Below are 20,825 nucleotides of genomic sequence, written 5' to 3'. Positions count from 1 at the left end.
TCAAAAAGTTGTGCAGCCATCACCAATATCTAACTCCAGAACATTTTTGTTACACCAAAATGAAACCCTGTACCATTAGCAGTTACTCCTTATTTCCCCTACTCCCAGTGCCTGGCAACCACTAATTTCTATCTCTATGGATTTACCTTTTCTGGCCATATCATATAAATGGAATCATACAATAGGAGTCCTTTTGTCTCTGGCTTTTTTCACTTAGCATAATATTTTCAAGGTTCATCCATGTTGTAGCGTGTATCAGTATTTCATTCCTTTCTATGGCCAAATAATATTCTGTTGTATGGATATACCATATTTTATTTATTCATGCATCAGTTGATGGACATGTAGATTTTTTCTGCTTTTTAGCTATTATGAATAATGCTGCTCTGAACATTCATGTACAAGTTTTTGTGTGGACCTTGTGTTTTCAGTTTTCTTGAGTATATGCCTAAGAGTGGAATTGCTGGGTCATACTTCTTGAGGAACTGCCAAACTGCTTTCCAAAGTGGCTGCACCATTTTATATTCCCACCAGCAATGTATGAAGGTGGGTATTATGTTACTTTTTTTTTTTTTTGTAAGGAAGATCAGCCCTGTGCTAACATCTGCCAATCCTCCTCTTTTTTTGCTGAGGAAGACTGGCCCTGGGCTAACATCTGTGCCCATCTTCCTCCACTTTATATGGGATGCCGCCACAGCATGGCTTGTCAAGCGGTGCATTGGTGTGCGCCTGGGATCCGAACCAGGGAACCCTGGGCTGCTGCAGCGGAGTGCGCGCACTTAACCGCTTGCGCCAGCGGGCTGGCCCCAAGGTGGGTATTATTTTAAAAGCTCCACAGGTGATTCTAACCATTCGGCCATGATAGTCATTCTTCTAGTATATCCAGCAAAGCTAGAGTCAAATAGAGAAGGCTAGAAGGACAGGCTGCATACTTCACAATACCCACTTTTAGAACAGCTTCACAGTATACCCCTCCAGGGACTTGGGTGTGTGAAATGGCAGGGTGGCTCACCATTGAGCCAGTTTCTAACAGTTTCTTTTTCCTGGGACAAATAGGTAAATTTTGTTTAAGGGCTGGGACCTCATGTTTGTGTGATTATCAGATTCCTGAGTCCTGGGATCCAAAACCTGAGGCTAGCACCTGAGTGTGACTATTATAGAGGGTCACCTAAGAGCCAAGAGTCGCTTTCTAGTGATTGCAAAGGCAGGCGTGGAACAAAAGTGTGTGGGACATGAAGGGGCTCCTCTGAGACTGTGACCATTCTTAACCTGTCCTGAGCTCCCTCCACTGTGGAGTCCTAAGGAAATTGTTCCTCACACACCTATTCCCTGTGGTCCTCTTGCCCCCACCTCCCCAGCCATTCCTTCATTTGGCTGGAAGTTTCAGGAGTGTTGGTCCTTGTGATGCCTTTGTCCCTGGAGATTAGACCAATTGAATGGGAAAGGAACAAACACTAGGAGGAAGTCCCTTTTCTTCGGTTATGGGCCATAACTGTGCCAAAGGACAATCTAGTGTCAAATTGCACTCTCACCCTAGAGAGTTTATGACACTGCTCTATCCTAAGTTATGTTTCCTAAGAAAAGCAGAAGGAAGTTTCTTGTTAGTCAACATATTATCGCCATTGATACCCTCAGTCTGTAATACATATGAGGTTGTACAAGAAGGAAGCTAGCTGAGATCAAAGTGGAAAGTTGATATAAATTATGGATATCTGACACAGTTACCCTCATAAACATTTACTGACTCGAAACAACAGCACTTGCTAACTCAGGTGTTACACTTTCACTCTCTCTCAGGTGTCGCCATTCATGCTCACTCAGGTATCACCCATCTGTTTGCTCAAGTGTCATCCTCAGGTGTCATCATCAAGTGTTACCCTCACAGATCACCCTCAAGCTCACTCAAGCATGGCCACTTGTCACCTGCCTGCAACTGGCAGCTTTATTTTTCACACAGGATTGTCCTTCCTCCAGGAAGTTTCTCCTAGGTGTATTTTATTACCTGGTCTTACCAGTGCAGGCACTGGGACTTCCCTGCCTCTCCAGAGGATTCACTGACTCATCCAGATTTGGAATCAAGATTTTGTCTGTCAGGCAACTGATAGGCATTTTTTCACTTGTAGAGATTTGCAGGTTTTTAAGTCGTTCCTACAGCCATTTCACATACTTCTAGATATCTATTCCCAAACTTCTAATAAATCTGTTTCATGTTTTATCATTGCCTTGGCTGTAATTGGTAGCAGAGGCCCATGTAGCAAGAGCCTCCCCTAGATGAGCCTCAGTTGTATGCGGGTGATAGAGACTTAATCTCTACATAGTGCCTGTCCTGCTGAAGGTATCCTGTCCTGTCCTTCTTTGGTATTTGTGCAGGAAGCTCAGTGATGAAAGCCTTATACCCACACAGAGCTGGGTCCTAGTGCCGTGTACCCTTGAGCACGTCCTTTACCCTTCTGAGCCTGAAACATGTGTGTGATAGTAGATGATTGAGTTGGGTGATAGAGAAGGAAATGAGATAATGTACATAAAATGCTTACTGTGATGCTAGCTCAATTTGTCACATCTGTTATTCTTATTAATTAGTCCCTGCAGGTTTCCCCATGCCGCAGAATTCGGCAGTTGTCTCTACTTTCTATTGTAGCAGGTCCTCATTTCACTACTCACATAACATGTTTTGTCTAAAGGACGTAGATTTAGAAACTTGCCGATAGACTTGAGTTATGGAAGGAGGAATTGGAGGAGGAGGAGGAGGAGGAGGTAGTGAGAGGAAAAGGGGCCCTGGTGATTTTTAAGAGGATTGCATTAATTTTGCTCTGCTCCTCAACTTGCATTTACCTCAAATAGATTGTCTCTCTTTTTTCCTCTTTATTCTCTTTCTTCCTTCCTTTCTTCTTTTTTTTTTTTTTTTCCTTTTACTAGGGAGCCCATGGGATCGCATGTTGATTATAAAGCTCTATTTCCTCATGAAACCCTGATTGTTTTACATTTTGTGAAAAGAAATAGTTTAAGTTTTGAAAGTTTACACGAAGATGTTAGTTCTTTAATATCTTTTTAAAAATTAATATTTATTGAGAACTTACCATGTGCCAATCATGGTACTAAGTGCTTTACATGTATCATCTTTTTTAGTCCTCATAAGTAACCTAGGAGACTACCATTTTATAGTTAAGAAACTGAGGCCCTGAAAAATTAAATGATTTGCAAAAGTTCACCCAACCATATGTCAGCTGGCATGTGAACCCAAACAGTCTAACTTCAGATTTCACTCTCTTAACTGCTACACTTGAATTGTATCATTTACAAAAGTTTGTCTGATGACCTTCACAAACTGCCTCATTTTTACTCCTCAGAACTCCGCTGTTTCATTCTACAATTTGTGAAAGGCATGGTGATTGTAGGCTGTTACTGAAGCTGAGGAAACTGGACCAAGGACCAAAAATTCCTTCATGCCTTCCCTAAAAGGCATTTAGTCAGGAAGGTCACCTCAACACATTAGGTTTTCTGAGACGCACTCACAGGTACCTAGTACATCATGGTGGACAAGGTACATTGAAAAGCCAAGTATAAAACTCTATAATGGAACCCCAGAAGCCAGTCTTTCTTGACTCCCCTGGGGGTGAACCACAAAGCTATCCTTTCAGCTTCCTGACAGTATCCACAGTTCCTGGCTAGGTATGACCTTGAGGCCTCTCTGAGCTCTCACTAGGTCCCAACAGAAGTAGCATCATTACTCACATGTCACAGAGGGCACCTGGCTTCTTTCCCTAGCCTGATCACATTCTACCTATGGGACATTGGATGAGTCAGTTAACTCCTTTGTGATCCTTTATCCATCGAGCATATTGCTTACACAAATGTAGGGGTTTAAAACATCTCTCCTGTCTCTTCACGGGGTTTGTAAAAGACAAAAAAATCAAAACAGCAATGATAATCCTGAAACTCTAGGAGGAAAGGCACCAGAATCTTGTTAACTCTGGGATTACGAGAGGTATATATTTTCTTCTTTATGCTTTTCCTATATTTTCCAATTTTTCCACAGTAAGCCTGTCTTACTTTTCTAATGAAAAAGAAAAAAAGACAGAGAAAAGTTTGATAAAAAGAACAATACAAGTCTAAGATGATCCATCATCATTGCATTACAGTCTATGTAAGCATGAAGTCAGAGTGATACATAGAGGCCAGGATGAGGAAGTGCCTTTAAACTAGGTGGTTCAGTCAGAGATATGGCCTTCAGTGACCTAGCCAGCATCCAAGCTTAGTTAGCAGTGCTCTTTTTTTGGTACTTGCCAAACCCAGTGTAAGGGATTACTGCTCTGGTTTCTGATTAGCAGCAACACACTATCCATGCAGTTAATAATCTAGATTTATAAATTAACAGATTCTTCTCTTTATAAAAGGATTCATCATAGTCCCTTTAAACTTTTAGCAAGCTATTTACAGAATTGGTGCATTTAAAATATGATTCTAAAATACGATTGTAAATATCACGTAGAGATAGTCTTTAGAAACATAACTGTTGCTTAGACCATGGAGGAACTTATTATCAGTTAGTTAAATTTTTAAAAAGCACCGGCCCCTGCTTCTTAAGATATTTTATGGCCTATCGTTGAAGTTTGACTCTCATCTTTTGGACTCTTAATTTGGAAACTGTGGCTGTGTTCAATATGATATAAATAGAAATTCTGAGAGATTGAGACAAAATGAAATAGGACTTCCTAACCCTTAATTCACTGCAAAATAAATGAATTTATCATAAGTGCCCCGCAGTGCAGTAGAAACCACATGGGCTTTGGAGTCAGACACATTGGATGTGGAATTTGGTTCTGCCATACAACAGCTGTTGGTGAGTAAGTCAGCCTCTGAGTTTATTCCTCAGCTGTAAACTGGGCATAATAATCGTACTTGCTTCATATTAGGCTATTGTGAGGATTCTATCAAATAATATTTTTAAAGTTCTTCACTTTGTTGATTCTCAGTAATCAACACTCCTCCCCCTGTCCAAAATCAGTGTAGCATGTTCATATATGGCTGTGTTTTCAGTGGCTAGAGGCCAATCCTGAGGCTTCGTTTCCTCTCCCCCATTCCCTTGTGGCCAGAGGGACCCAGGTTAGTCTTTACTTCCATTTGGAGGGACATTGGTCTCAAGGGAAATCATGGGCTCATGGCACTTACGGTAACTCATCACTTCCATGTTCCCACACATCAGGACTGGCCTGTTTTATGGCTGCATTCTGGGTGAACAGGTGGATGTGATCAGTCATTCCGTGATGCACATTTCTGTCCTTTGCTTCAGTTACTAAGATAGATGGGTATTATGGGACCTTGCTTTGGAGCCAAGTTATGCCCTGAGGATTTTAGTCAGGCTAAATCCATCAAAGATATTAAAAAGAATATAGGAGATCAAGAAGTAAATTAGCTCTTGAGCTATTGAATGTTCTTCTCCAAGATTAGTATTCCACATTGTTTTCATTGCTATTGGGTACTTACTCTGTATGATTTAGAGTTAAGCAGCTTTCCACATGGAGGGAAAAAGCTGCAGTGTGTACTGACAGAGTTCTATGTCTGGTCTCTACTGCTCTCAGCCAACTCTCAGGAGCCAGAGGGCTTTGTTTACTCCTTGGTGAAGTCACCCAATTTTATTTTCAGGCGATTCTGAAGGGCAGCAAGGAGCGCAGCACCGGGGCCACTGGGGTTAATGCAGACTCCTCGCGCTCTCATGCTGTCATCCAAATTCAGATCAAAGATTCAGCCAAGAGGACGTTTGGCAGGTGAGCTGGAAATATGCAAGGAATTGCATTGTCTGCCTTCCCTAATGTGACTTTGAAATATGTGTTATCAACAACAGGACACCCTGCCACCATGGAGTTCTTTATTTCAGGGATACAGAGTAGAGTTGTTAGCCCTGAAATAAATCATTGCACTAAAGTGCCATCGGTTGATTAACTGTGAAGTAATGACCTATTGTTGGTCAACCCTAAGTTATTAAAAGGGACATTGATTGCTTCTAACATGGAACACAATATCAGCATAGGAGTAGCAGAGAATGCATCTCAGAGAGCTTACAGGCAAAAAAGAAAAATTAATCCATCCTTCTTGAAAGGAGCCATAAGACAATTGGGTACCCTCATTGCTTCTCTGGTGCTATCTTAGCAAACTCTGCCACACTGATGGATGAGCCTGTCTCACCTCTGAGTAATGAGTCTTTTTTTTTTTCCTTCTCTTTCTTCCTTTTTTTTTTGGCTGGAAAGCCGCCCACAAAAGTTTCTATTTAATTATCTAAGTGGTCACCTAAGTGATTTGCAGTGTGGTCGTTTAGCCTTATGGGAAGAATGTTTTATTAATTTCAGTCATACTTTCTCACAAATGATTAAAACCAACGGAAGTGTCTAAGTGAACAGTGCCAGCAGCAGCTGACAGATCAGAATCTTGCAATGCTTTTGGAAAGCTGACAGTAATGTCTTGTCTTTAATGAGGATGGGCCAGTGTTAATTTCTTCCTGCCATCACAAAGTGCTGACTGATGTAAAAATAAACCAAAGCCCCAAAGAAGTCATCTCTGCTGTGTCTTTTTTCTAGGATCTCTTTTATTGACTTGGCTGGCAGTGAAAGAGCGGCGGATGCCAGAGACTCAGATAGACAGACAAAGATGGAAGGTGCAGAAATAAACCAGAGTCTTCTAGCTGTAAGTTGTTTGAAAGCTTTAATCTAAAAATCCTCCTTGAGAGATTTTTGCCTGTCTTTACATGTAGCCAGAGTGGGTGAGGGTGGGGTGGAATCAGCAGAGCAAGGGCATGCTCTTATCTGGCAGTGGAATTCCAGCGTTGGAGATGGAGGCTGCTCAGTCAGATTCTCAGCAATTCGAGGCAACTCTTCCCTTCTCTCCCTGCCTTCTCTTCCTCTGGTCAGTCCCTGCCAATTAGGAACAGAGAATTATTTCTGCAGTTGCTGAATAGTTAACTTAGGTAAGGTTTCTCCCTCTCGTCAAGTTTTAAAATTGTATTCGGGGGCCGGCCCCACCGTGGCGTAGCGGTTAAGTGCACGTGCTCTGCTACTGGTGGCCCAGGTTTGGATCCCGGGCGCGCACCTACTTGTGCACTGCTTGTCCGGCCGTGCTGAGGCGGCATCCCACATACAGCAACTAGAAGGAGGTGCAACTGTGACATACAACTATGTACTGGGGCTTTGGGGAGAAAAAGGGAAAAAAAAATAAAAATAAAAATAAAATTGTATTAGGGGCCGGCCCCGTGGCGTAGCAGTTAAGTGTGCGCGCTCCGCTGCTGGCAGCCGGGGTTCGGATCCCGGGCACGCACCAATGCACCGCTTGTCAGGCCGTGCTGTGGCGGCATCCCATATAAAGTGGAGGAAGATGGGCACAGATGTTAGCCCAGGGCCAGTCTTCCTCAGCAAAGAGAGGAGGATTGGCATGGATGTTAGCTCAGGGCTGAACTTCCTCATAAAAAAATAAATAAATAACATTGTATTAATTTTTCAAATATATAAAAGTAGAACAAGTAGTATAATGGTCTCCCAAATACTTGTCACTCAGCTTCAACATGTGAAAATCTAAGCAACTGTTTCCTTCCCCTGGTTGGATTATTTTAAAGCAAATTCTGTCGTCATGTCATTTCTTCCACAAATATTTCGTTACATATCTCAAAGGACTCTTATTTTTTAATATAACCATAATACTATTATCATACCTAAATAAATAATTATTTAATGTTGTCTGTTATCCAGTAAGTATTATAATTTTTCCAGTTGTCCCATAAGTGTCCTTCCTTTTTTTGGTGAGGATGAGCTAACATCCATTACCAGTTGTCTTCTTTTTTGCTGAGGAAGATTGGCGCTGGGCTAACATCTGTGCCCATCTTCCTCTACTCTATATGCAGGACGCCGCCACACACGGCCTGATAAGCGGTGCATTGGTCTGGCCCGGATCCGAACCCGTGAACACTGGGCTGGCCCCCCCATAAATGTCTTTTTATAGTTGATTCGTTCAAATCAAGATGCAAACAAGATCCTTGGATTGCTTTTGGTTGATATGTCCCTTTTATTCCATATGAGTTCTTCTTCTCTCTCTTTTTTTTTTATGTCAATGTATTTGTTGACGAAAACTAGGTCACTTGTCCTGTAAGATTTCCCACATTCTGGATTAGGCTGACTGCATCCCCATGTTGATGTTTAACCTGGTACTCTATCATCTATATTTTCTATAAAGTGATTAAGATCTATATTTTTGCTGTCCAGTATGGTAGCCACTAAGCCACATGTGGCCGTTGAGCACTTGAAATGTAGCTAGTCTGAATTGCAGTATGCTCTAAGTGTAAAATACATACTAGATTTTGAAGCATGTAAAGTATCTCATTAATATTTTTCCGTATTGATATACATGCTGAAATAATAGTTTTGGGTGTATTAGGTTAACTAAAATATATAATTAAGATTACATATTTTATATGTATTACTAATATATATTACATATAATATATTATTATATAGAATATTATATGTAATTGTATAGTATATATAATTTCATCTTTTTATTTTAGTTATTTGGGTTTTTTTTGAGGAAGACTGGCCCTCTGCTAACATCTGTTGCCAATCTTCCTCTTTTCTTTTTTCTCCCCAAAGCCCCAGTACATAGCTGTGTATCATAGTTGTAGAGTTGTAGCTCTTCTGTGTGGGATGCTGCCTCAGCATGGCTTGATGAGCAGTGAGTAGGTCTCTGCCCAAGATCCGAGCCTGCGGACCCCGGGCCACCAAAGCCGAGTGTGCGAACTTAACCATTACGCTACCGGGCTGGACCCCATCTTTTTATTTTTCAATGTGGCTATTAGAAATTTAATATTACGTATATGGTTTACATTTGTGCAAACGTATTTCTCTTGAGAAATACGTATTTCTATTGAGGAAGCGCTGACCTGGAGGCTTGATCAGATTTAGGTTTATTTTTTTGGCAAGAATAATTCATAGGTAGTTCTTAGACTTCCTATAGGAACACATCGGGAGTTACAGAACGTCTGACTGTCTTTGTGATATTAAGAATTAAGAGGGCCGGCCCCGTGGCTTAGCGGTTAAGTGCGCGCGCTCCACTGCTGGCGGCCCGGGTTCAGATCCCGGGCGCGCACTGGCGCACCGCTTCTCCGGCCATGCTGAGGCCGCGTCCCACATACAGCAACTAGAAGGATGTGCAGCTATGACATACAACTATCTACTGGGGCTTTGGGGGAAAAATAAATAAATAAATAAAATTTTTTTAAAAAAGGAAAATATTAAAAAAAAAAAAAAGAATTAAGAAAGATACAAATGTTGTCAGCCTAATTCCTCCATTATAAAGTTTTCCATCAGCCTTTTTCACCTAATGGTTTTAGCAGCCATTGATGAGCATCACCTATATCCATTGTTTCATTAGGGATTCCAAAATGGTGATATTCTAATTCTAATATTCCTTCTGTATTTATTGCTGGAAAGAACTTTCCCAAACTATCTGATTATCCTGAAATGTAGTGGAGGCAAGATAAATGCTTGATTTTTTGCCTTTACTCACCAGTTTTCAGAATGAATTGGTGTCCTGGTAACCTAAATATGACTAATGATTGTGTTGTTATTGTTTACTTTTTTTTGTTTTTGTATTATTATAACACTTTGTAATCATTATTCTTTTTGCTGCTTAAATTGTATGTCATTGGCCAGTGGGAGCCTTTTCAAGTGTGTTCCTGTGTCTTTTTGCCCCAACTCCACTAGTCTCTGATAGCCTCCTGGCTTTCTGGTATGACAGGATGTTCTAGGCTTATCTTATATGTTTCCTTCCCTAGACCTTGAATCAGCCATTTTTTCAACAAGCCTTGGTTTTAAAGAAAACGGTATTTAGAGACCATTTAAGGGTGCTAGGGGTGCTTACCACACACTGGGTTAATCCTTGCTTCTAGGCTTTTCTAATGGACAGAGGTAGGAAATAGATTTTTTTGAAGGAGAAAAATATATCAGGGATTCATTCTAATAAATTAATTCAAAATTAAGATCCCAGGGGCTGGCGCAGTGGTGCAATTGGTTAAGTACACGCACTCCGCTTCAGCGGCCAGGGGTTCGTGGGTTCGGATTCCAGGCGTGCACCAATGCAGTGCTTGTCACGCCATGCTGTGGCGGCGTCCCATGTGAAGTGGAGGAAGATGGGCACAGATGTAGCTCAGGACCAATCTTCCTCGGCAAAAAAAAAAAAAAAAAGGATCAGCATCGCGTGTTAGCTCAGGGCTGATCTTCCTCACAAAAAAAAAAAAAGAAGGGAAAAAAATTAAGATTCCATGGTTTTTGCTTCACTTTTTTTGTGTGAAGAAGATTAGCCCTGAGCTAGCATCCGATGCCAATCCTCCTCTTTTTTTGTTGAGGAAGACTGGCCCTGGGCTAACATCTGTGCCCATCTTCCTCCACTTTATATGTGGGACACCGCCACAGCATGGCCTGACAAGCGGTGCATCGGTGCACAGAGTGTGCGCACTTAACCATTATGCCACCAGGCTGGCCTGGTTTTTTTTTTTTTTTTGTGAGGAAGATCATCCCTGAGCTAACATCCAATACCAATCCTCCTACTTCTTGCTGAGGAAGATTGGCCCTGGGCTAACATCCGTGCCCATCTTCCTCCACTTTATATGGGATGCCGCCACAGCATGGCTTGACAAGCGCTGCATCGCTACACACCCGGGATCCAAACCTGCGAACCCCAGGCCGCTGAAGTGGAGCGCGCGCACTTAACCACTGGGTCAGCCCCTGCTTAACTTTTTTGAATTTATATTTCTCCCCCTTTTCTCTTATGCTAGAATTCTTTTTTTGTTTCATTTATTTATTTATTTATTTGTAGTAACATTGGTTTATAACATTGTATAAATTTCAGGTGTACATCATTTTACTTCTATTTCTGCATAAATTACATCATGTTCACCACCCAAATATATGCTAGAATTCTTAGTTCCTAAAAACATTAATATAATTTATCTGCTCTACCTCCCTATAATATATGTATTTCAAAATAGTGCTACTATTACTCATAATGTGGTTGCTGAATTCAGATTAAGATTTCTTTGGAGTTTCCTTTTTACCCTTAGGTCGTATCCCACTAGGGATGTATGGTCATAATATTGTGTGACAAAGTCACTTGAAATAATTCTTCTCTGTGTGTTTAAGCTTACCAATTTCATATTCAATTGAAGTAAAAATTGTAAAACAAGCCACATTCAGATTCTGTCCCCTCAACCCTATTACCTCTCTCCCCTTAGGTAACCGTTTTTCTACCTGTCTCTATGTTTATATTCACTCCTTTTCTCAGAAAAAAGGCAGCATACTGTAAACAGTGTTGTGCACTTTGCTTTTCCACCAGACAGTGTCCTGGAGCCCGCTCCACGGCTGTGCTCAGAGATCTCCCTCGATCCTGCCTACAGCTGCATGGTGCTGCCTTGTGCCCATCCACATTATTTAAGTCCTTTGATCAGAACTGAAGTCACCAGCTAGGCACATTATTTCCAGGCCTCATGAGGGATAAACTGGGAGGCTGATCGAGAAATCAGCATCTTTTTATCTTTATTTTTTTTCAAATTTTTGGATAATTTTAGATTTACAAAAAACGTTGCTAAAATAAATACACAGCATTTCTTCACCTAGCTTCCCTAATGTTAACATAACCATAGTAAAATGATCTAAATCATCAGGAAATTAACATCACCATAATACTATTAACTAATCTACAGACCTTTGTTTTTTGATTTTTTTTTTTAATCGTGGTAACATTGGTTTATAACATTGTATAAATTTCAGGTATACATCATTATACTTCTGTTTCTGCATAGATTACATCATGTTCACCGCCCAAAGACTAATGACAATCTATCACCACACACATGTGCCTAATCATCCCTTTCACCCTCCTCCCTCCCCACTTCCCCTCTGGTAACCACCAATCCAATCTCTGTCTCTATGTGTTTGTTTGTTGTTGTTTTTATCTTCTGAATGAGATCATACGGTATTTGACCTTCTCCCTCTGACTTATTTCACTTTGCATAATACCCTCAATGTCCATCCATGTTGTCACAAATGGCTGGATTTCATAGTTTCCTATGGCTGAGGAGTATTCCGTTGTGTATATATACCACATCTTCTTTATCCATTCATCCCTTGATGGGCACTTAGGTTGCTTCCAAGTCTTGGCTGTTGTGAATAACGCTGCAATGAACACAGGGGTGCATGTATCTTTATGCATTCATGTTTTCATGTTCTTTGGATAAATACCCAGCAGTGGAATGGGTACCCAGCTGGTCATATGGTAGTTCTATTCTTTTTTTTTTTTTTTTTTTATTTATTTATTTATTTATCCCCCAAAGCCCCAGTAGATAGTTGTGTGTCATAGCTGCACATCCTTCTAGTTGCTGTATGTGGGACATGGCCTCAGCATGGCCGGAGAAGCGGTGCATCTGTGCACACCTGGGATCCGAACCCGGGCCGCCAGCAGCGGAGCGCGCGCACTTAACTGCTAAGCCACAGAGCCGGCCCAGTAGTTGTATTTTTTTTTTTTTTTTTTTTAATTTTTTGTTTCTTGCAGTAACATTGGTTTATGAGCAGTAGTTTTATTTCTTAATTTTGAGGAATCTCCATACTGGTTTGCATAGTGGTGCACCAGTTTGCACTCCCACCAGTGGTGTGTGAGTGTTCCCTTCTCTCCACATCCTCTCCAGCACTTGTTATCTACAGACCTTTGAATTTCACCAGCAGTCCCACTAATGTCCTTTTTTGAGTCCAGGATCCTATGTTACATTTAGTTGTCATGTCTCCGTAGTCTCCTCAGTTTTTGTCAGTCGTGACCTTAACATTTGAAGAATGCTGGCCAGTTATTTTGCAGAATGTCTGAATTTGGGTTTGTCTAATGTTTTCTCATGATTAGATTGAGGTAATGAATTTTTAGCAAAAATACCATGGAAGTTGTACCTTTCTCAGTGTATCATATCAGGTGGTACATGAAGTCAGTGTCTTACTACTGGTGATGTTAACCTTGATCACGTAGTTAGGGTGGTTTGTGCTGGCTTTCTCCACTGTCAAGTGACTTTTTTCCCTTTGTAATTAATAAATATCTTATGAGGAGATACTTTGAAACTATGCAAATATCCTGTTTACATCACACTTTTGCTGCCTAATTTTAGCATCCATTGATGATTCTTACCTGCAGCAATTATCACTGTGGTATTTACCTGATGGGATTTTCTATTCCTATTATTCTTTCTACATTAATTAGTTGGAATTCTGCTGTAAGAAAGAGCTGTCCTTTCTCTCCAATTTATTTATTTATTAGATTATTTATTCATAATAGTAAATGGATATTTCTTTTATTTGCTAGATTATAATCCATTTCTATCATTATTTATTTTGTTGTTCAAATTGTGCCAGATTTGGCCATTGGGAGCTCTTTCAAATTGGCTCCTGTATCCTTTTGACGTGTCCCCATCGGTTTTTGAGCGTCTCGTTACCTTTTGGCGCTATAAGATGTCACACACTCATCTTGTACTTCCCTTGCCCAAGCCCTGGAATCAGCATTTCTCCAAGGAGTCCCAGAACCAATATATTTTGAGCACTTACTGTATGCTAGTCAGTTTAGTCTTCACAACAACCCTGTGAGGTAAGTTAAGCAAGTCCTCTTATCCCCACTTTATAGATCAGGATTCTGAGGCTCAAATGGATTCAGTGAGTTGGCCAGGGGTCCACTGCCTCTAGCTAGAAATCTGTGATTCTCATATTTAAAACTATGGTCTAGGAATCAACTGTGAAGCCTGGGAAGAAGTACCGATGAAGTCATACAACCCTTTGGGGCTTGGCTATGTCTACTTCACATGGGCGACAACATGTAAAGGGGCCTGGGAACAAGCCTTCTAGAATAGGAGCAAAATCTTCATAGAGACAGAAAGCAGATTAGCAGTTGCCTAGGACTGAGGTGGGAAAAGTGGCAGGGAAATGAGGAGTGACTGCTAATGAATATGGGATTTCCTTTTGGTGTGTTGAAAGTGGTCTAAAACTGATTGTGATGATGATTGCACAACTCTGTGAATATACTAAAAATCATTGAATTGTTCATTTTAAATGGGTAAATTGTATGGTATGAATTATATCTCAAATTTAAAAAAACTCGTGATTTTGATTGGAATTGCAATAAACATACAGATTAATTTGGAAAAAACAAACAAAATCTTGTACTTTGTGAGGTACACAGAGGTACCTCTTGTTTCTTTCCTGGGTATTTCCCCCCCTTGCTTCTGCCTTAGTATTTAGTAAAATTTACTTTCCATTCCGAGTCAGCAGGGCTAAAGGGACCCAAGGGCTCGTAGGTATTGGTGGCCACACTTAGATTTGAGTATATAAGGGTAGGTATAACTCAGGGGCAGGGTTTGCTTACCTGTTCGTCCCTGCTGGAGAATCTTCCCAGTGTTCAAGTTTGGGGATATTGAATTGATTTGTAATAAAAAAAGAATTTCCCTTATACCTTCTTATACCCTGCAGCTTCTTGGATAGGGAGAGGTTAGCTGCAGGCATCTATGCCTGCTGCCGAGAACAGCCACAGCAAGCTCCCAAGGCTATTACCTGTTCTTGGTGAACTCCCAGCACTGGCACTTCCAAGGGATTCCTTCCATTCTCTTCCCTCCCTTTTTTTTCATTTACTCTCTTTTAACTAAGACACATGACTCAGAAATAGAAGATTTCTCCTCTCTCATCTTGTCCCCCCACCCCTGCTTTCCTGCTCTGATGGGCATGTTGCCCTGGAAGTCTATGTATCCGCGCCTCTGCTGGCACTAGTGATGTTCAATGAGCACTTCTTTGAGGGGCTTTGCCCAGGAGCAAGTCAAATGCCCTTGCCTTTGGGCTACCGTCCTTGCTTTTTAAATGAGGAGGTAGACCTAAGTGATTTCTCCATTCCTTCCTAGCTCTGACTCTAGAATTTCTCCTGCCCCATTCAGACAACTTACATCTGAATCTACACTTGAACCTACACCTGTGGGTGTGCGTGTATGAGCTGGGAGGCAGGGGAGTGGTGTGGGTATTTTCTCTACTGAAGTACGTCTATAGTTGGGAAGAGTGTGAGAAGAGAGAAAGGGAGCTGGCAAGCCGGAATTGCCACTCCGTGAGCTGGGACTCTGGGCCCTGTTCCACGCTCTCAGGGCTAATCCTAGGATCACAGCTTTTAAGGTAGGGGGCCCGTAACTAGGCACAGCTTGCACAGGAAGATGATTCCCCGTCTAGCTTGATTTTTCTCATTAAACAAGAAACTACTAGGGCATTTGACTTCCTTTTGGAGGATTGCCTGAATGTGATTTATTTAAGAAAAATCTGATCTTGACTCTTTCTTTGCATGTGATATTTGATTTGCTTGTTGTTATTCTGCCACTTTGCAGCTGAAGGAATGTATCCGAGCTTTGGATCAGGAACACACCCACACTCCCTTCAGGCAAAGCAAGTTAACTCAGGTAAAGTTAAATGTGAGCTTTGAGCTTGTTCTGGTTCAGTCGTTTGTTCCTTCCTCCATTCATTTCTTTGTTCAGCAGAGCATCCAATTCTAGCAAGGCTTGAGGCTGGAATGCCCCTTCTAGCAAGGGGGCGGGGGGGCGGGGGGACAGATGTTGTCCCAGACGGCGGCGGGACGAACTGGGAAGGAGAGCAGTCGGGCTCCTGCAGGGGCAGCACTGCTCTTCTGGTCACCATCCAACCACTTTCTGCTTATTTCTAATGTAAAGAAACCTCAGTGATTTAGTGGCATCTCTGAGCCTTTGAAGGGGGTGGGATGGGGGGGGGCGGGTAGCTGTTCTTGGTACTTTCTTAGCTGTAAAACTTAGACTGATATTTCAAGACAAAAAATAGTGGCTGCAGTTAAAAAGAGTGAGATTGATTTTTGGCACGTACTGATAGGAAAGATGACCAAAATCTATAGTTAAAAAATATGAAATGAGAAAAAAATTACACAGAAAAATTATGCATATATTAACTGATTATTCTGAGTGGTAGGAACTATAGGTAATCTTTTTCTTCTGTTTTTCTGTCATGAAAAATGTGCTTCTTTATTAACGGAAAACACCAATAAGTCAGCATCTGCAATGGCTGCTGAAGAGTGGCCCATGGAGGGGTTTGCCTATGTACAAACGGCGATGAAGACAGTTGTGGGTGCCTCTGGTTCCTTTCTGCGCCGAGTCCTGTGAGGACTCAGACTAGGTAGAGGGCAGTCTAGGTGAGGGTCTTGGTATTCTGGGAGAGGTTTTCACACTGTGTAGCTAGACTAGTGGCTGCACAGGGCCGGGAGCAGAACCTGTAATAACATAGCTCCTTGCTAGTCAGAATTGGTGATCTGTGGGTTAGATTGTATCTTCTCAAACATGATTTCAACCAAGGACCTTAGGGAACCCTTCTTATAGGTGGTTAGTCCTGATTCTGATATTGGCTCTGTTATTTTTTTTTTTTTTTTACATTTTTTATTTATTTATTTTAATTTTTTGTTTATTGCAGTAACATTGGTTTATAATATTGTAAAAATTTCAGGTGTACATCATTATACTTCTGTTTCTGCATAGATTACATCATGTTCACCACCAAAATACTAATTACAACCCATCACCACACACATGTACCGAATTATCCCTTTCACCCTCCTCCCTCCCCACTTCCCCTCTGGTAACCACCAATCCAATCTCTATCTCTATGTGTTTGTTTATTGTTGTTATTATCTACTACTTAATGAAGGAAATCATACCGTATTTGACCTTCTCCCTCTGACTTAATTCACTTTGCATTATACCCTCAATGTCCATCCATGTTGTCACAAATGCCTGGATTTCATCGTATCTTATGGCTGAGTAGTATTCCATTGTGTATATATACCACATCTTCTTTATCCATTCGTCCCTTGATGGGCACTTAGGTTGCTTCCAAGTCTTGGCTATTGTGAATAACGCTGCAATGAACACAGGGGTGCATGTATCTTTACAAATTGGTGTTTTCAAGTTCTTTGGATAAATACCCAGCAGTGGAATAGCTGGATCATATGGTAGTTCTATCCTCGATTTTTTGAGGAATCTCCATACTGTTTTCCATAGTGGCTGCACCAGTTTGCACTCCCACCAGCAGTGTATGAGAGTTCCCTTCTCTCCACATCCTCTCCAACACATGTTGTTTCCTGTCTTGTTAATTATAGCCATTCTGACGGGCGTGAGGTGATATCTCATTGTAGTTTTGATTTGCATTTCCCTGATAGTTAGTGATTTTCAACATCTTTTCATGTGTCTGTTGGCCATCTGTATATCTTCTTTGGAGAAATGTCTGTTCAGGTCTTTTGCCCATTTTTTAATTGGGTTGTTAGTTTTTTTGTTGTTGAGATGCATGAGTTCTTTATATTTATATTTTGGAGATTAAGCCCTTATCAGATGTATGGTTTGCAAATATCTTCTCCCAATTGTTAGGTTGTCTTTTCGTTTTGTTGATGGTTTCCTTTGCTGTACAGAAGCTTTTTAGTTTGATGTAGTCCCATTTGTTTATTTTTTCTATTGTTTCTCTTGCCCGGTCAGACATGGTGCTTGAAAAGATGTTGCTAAGACCGATGTCGAAGAGCGTACTGCCTATGTTTTCTTCTAGAAGTTTCATAGTTTCAGGTCTTACATTCAAGTCTTTAATCCATTTGGAGTTAATTTTTGTGTATGGTGTAAGGTAAGGGTCTACTTTCATTTTTTTGCATGTGGCTATCCAGTTTTCCCAACACCATTTGTTGAAGTGGCTCTGTTATTTTTTAAAACAAGTTCCCCATCCCCAGAAAATGCGTTCCTATTTAATTAAAAGAAATTTTCAAACAGTACATACAAGTACAAAGAAGATAGTAAAAAGTACCTGAAAATCCCACCTCCCAGTGATAAGCACTGCTGCACTTTGGTGAACATCCTGCCAGGCATCTCTCTGCCCATATATCCACACGTAGATCCACTTACAGTTATGGAATCATATACCTTTTTCACTCAAAGAAAAGTTTTAGATCTTTCCATGTACCTAAGTACAGAGATGCATAATTCTTTTTAATGGTTATATTGTATTTAGTTTATAGTTATTTAGTTCGCTCCCTGTTTATAGACTCCTCGATTTTCCAAATTTTATTATAATAATGTTGTAATGAATAGTCTGTGTGTACTTTATTTTTTTGATCAATTGAGCAATTATGTCTTTAGGATAAAGTCGTGGAAGTGTGATTGCGAAACCAGTAGTGTGCATTTTGATACAGATTGCCAAACTGCCCTCCTGAAAGCTTGTTCCAGTTCGTGGTACACGGTATATGGGCAGCGTAGCAGTGTACGAGAGTTCCCATTTCCTTAGACCCTCACTAGGGCAGGGTATCGTTTCTTAATCTTATAGGTGAAAAAATATTAGTTTTTTAAATGGTTTGTTTGCATTTCTTTGATTAGTGGTAAAACAAGTACCTTTTTTTGTGTTTATTGATCATTTGTATTTCTTCTTTTGTGAATTGCCTTTTTGTAGATGGGAGGCCTATGGCCCAGTGTCCTACACACAATAAGTAGTCAGTATGCCCTTTGTTAGTTGACTTCATTGACCTGCCTTTGGTTTCGGACAGGTCCTGAAGGACTCTTTCATCGGCAATGCCAAAACCTGCATGATCGCCAACATCTCACCAAGCCACTTGGCCACAGAACACACTCTGAACACTTTGCGCTATGCTGACCGGTGAGTTCCTCTCAGTGGCAGGTCCTGTGTGTGTGTGTCTCATACACACACGGGGATCTGACCTTGAGCTCCCCAAGTCTGTTCTTGGGGCAGTGATCCTGCTAACCGGGGAATGTACAATTGGTCATTTGAAGAATGTGACCTGGTAGGCCCTGCCATTTTATAAGTGTGAATGTGACAAGAGGAAGGTGACACATTCCCTTTCAGGAGACAACTCCATCAGTGGCTTTTAAATGGATAGTGGGAGATGAAATATTTGGAGTAGAAGGCTAAGTGAGGTTTTCTTCCTGCTAGCTTCAGCCCTACAGTGGCGATAGAGTACATATTACTTGTCAAGGCAGAAGCACTTAGAGCTTTGTATGTCCAGGAGAGACCAAACCAGACGTGTTACAGAAGGAGAAACTGAGGCCTGGAGAAGGGCAGGAACTTTAAAAGAGCTCATTGGGGGGCTGGCCTGATGGTATAGTGGTTAAGTTTGTGTGCTTCACTTCAGCAGCCTGGGGTTCACAGGTTTGGATCTCGGGCAGAGACCTACACACAGCTCATCGAGCCATGCTGTGGCAGCATCCCACATACAAAATACAGGAAGATTGGCATAGATGTTAGCTCAGGGACAATCTTCCTTGACCAAAAAGAAAAAAAAGGAAGATTGGCAACAGGTGTTAGCTCAGGGCCAGTCTTCCTTACTAGATAGATAGATAGATTAGTTAGACAGATTAGATAGATAGATAGACTCATTGGGAGTTAGTGGCAGAGCCAGCACCTCTGACTGCTGGTCAGAGCTCTTTCTGGGGTGTCTTTGGTATCTGCCAGGGTCCTTCCCTCTTACCCTGTGGTCACATGTGTCTCCTACGGTGGGTGAAGATGTTCTCATTACCATCCTTTCCTCTAGCTGCTTTGCTGCCTGGTCCTCTTATAGCCTCCTCTTCCATCTCCCAGAAGCTGTCTCCAGGGTTAACAAACTATTTGAGGGAAACCTGTTGTTTTTTTTTTTAATTTTGTTGAAGAATCTTTAGTATCCATGGCATTTTATGAAACTCATTGGGAAGGAAAGATGAGCTATCATTTAAGTTCCAGGAGGACAGGAACTTTATCTTTTTCTTCACTGTATCTCTACTACCCAGACAGTACTTGGTACCCAGTAGATGCACAGTAAATATTTGTGAATGAAAGGAGCTCCTCCTGGGTGTCAGGGCTTAAGTGAGTCCCTCTGTGTACCTTATCTCATTTAAATAGGAGAGAGAGTTTACAGAGTGGTTACAAGAGTGAGCTCTGGAGCCAGACTATCTGGGCCAGTACCCTGCCTCTGCCACTAGCTAGCTGAATGGCCTTCGGCAAGTTTTCAACTTCTCTAGGCCCCAGTTTTCTTATCTGAAAGGAGATAATGATAGCACCTACCTGATATAACAGTCATGTAGAATTAATGAGGTAATATGTCTGGAGGGCTTAGCACCACACCTGGCACATAGTGAGCACTCAATATATGTTAACTTTAACAGTAATGTTAATAGGTCCCCCAAATAAGTTTCCTCAAGGACGTTTCCCTTATTGCATGGTTTCCTAATGCCAGCACACTAGCACTGCAAGGAGAAAGTGAAGAGGCTGAGATCAGATAGAAGACCTGGGGTCTTCCAAAATTGTTTCCAAAAAGCAGTAAGGCTTGAAGTTCTTTCCCCCCATGTATCCAGCCCAGCTTCAATAATTATTAACTCTAAGCCGATCTTGTTTCATAACTCCACCTTCTCCTCACATCACATCTTGTCAATTGCTTGAAGTGAGAACATCATCATTAGGAGCAGAAAACAAGATATTCCTCCCAGTGCCTCAGTAAAGGAAGATGAAAATAACCCTTTCTCATAGGGGATATATTGACAAATTATTTGAAATAATTTTGGTTTAAAAAAAAGAATAGAAAAATACAATAGAAATAATCTCTACCGTTCAAAGCAGTCTGATAAATTATTGAAAATAAATATGAAAGCCATTTGTTTCATGTGCTTAAATAAGGCCTAATTAAATTAATTTAGGTAACAAGCTATGCACACACAGGATAAGGATGATTTTATTGCTTATTTTAAAACTTCCTCTCTCTGA

At 41.1% G+C, this 20,825-nt stretch overlaps 1 protein-coding gene across 3 annotated transcripts in view; it reads left to right on the top strand.

Moving 5' to 3' along the window:
• KIF24 (kinesin family member 24) overlaps nucleotides 1-20,825 on the top strand; it is a 67,156-nt gene that overhangs the window by 39,903 nt on the left and 6,428 nt on the right. The window contains exons 6-10 of one of the 3 annotated variants that reach the window (XM_058565971.1): nucleotides 432-546; nucleotides 5,644-5,765; nucleotides 6,573-6,678; nucleotides 15,416-15,487; nucleotides 18,622-18,731. In XM_058565971.1, coding sequence (XP_058421954.1) covers nucleotides 432-546; nucleotides 5,644-5,765; nucleotides 6,573-6,678; nucleotides 15,416-15,487; nucleotides 18,622-18,731 — 525 coding nt within the window. The remainder of the gene's footprint in view (nucleotides 1-431; nucleotides 547-5,643; nucleotides 5,766-6,572; nucleotides 6,679-15,415; nucleotides 15,488-18,621; nucleotides 18,732-20,825) is intronic. The other 2 variants (XM_058565972.1, XM_058565973.1) reach the window with 2 other exon arrangements.

This window comes from Diceros bicornis, chromosome 22 (assembly GCF_020826845.1).
Source record: "Diceros bicornis minor isolate mBicDic1 chromosome 22, mDicBic1.mat.cur, whole genome shotgun sequence".
Taxonomy (NCBI): Eukaryota; Metazoa; Chordata; class Mammalia; order Perissodactyla; family Rhinocerotidae; genus Diceros; species Diceros bicornis.
This window is presented reverse-complemented; position numbering and strand designations above follow the sequence as displayed.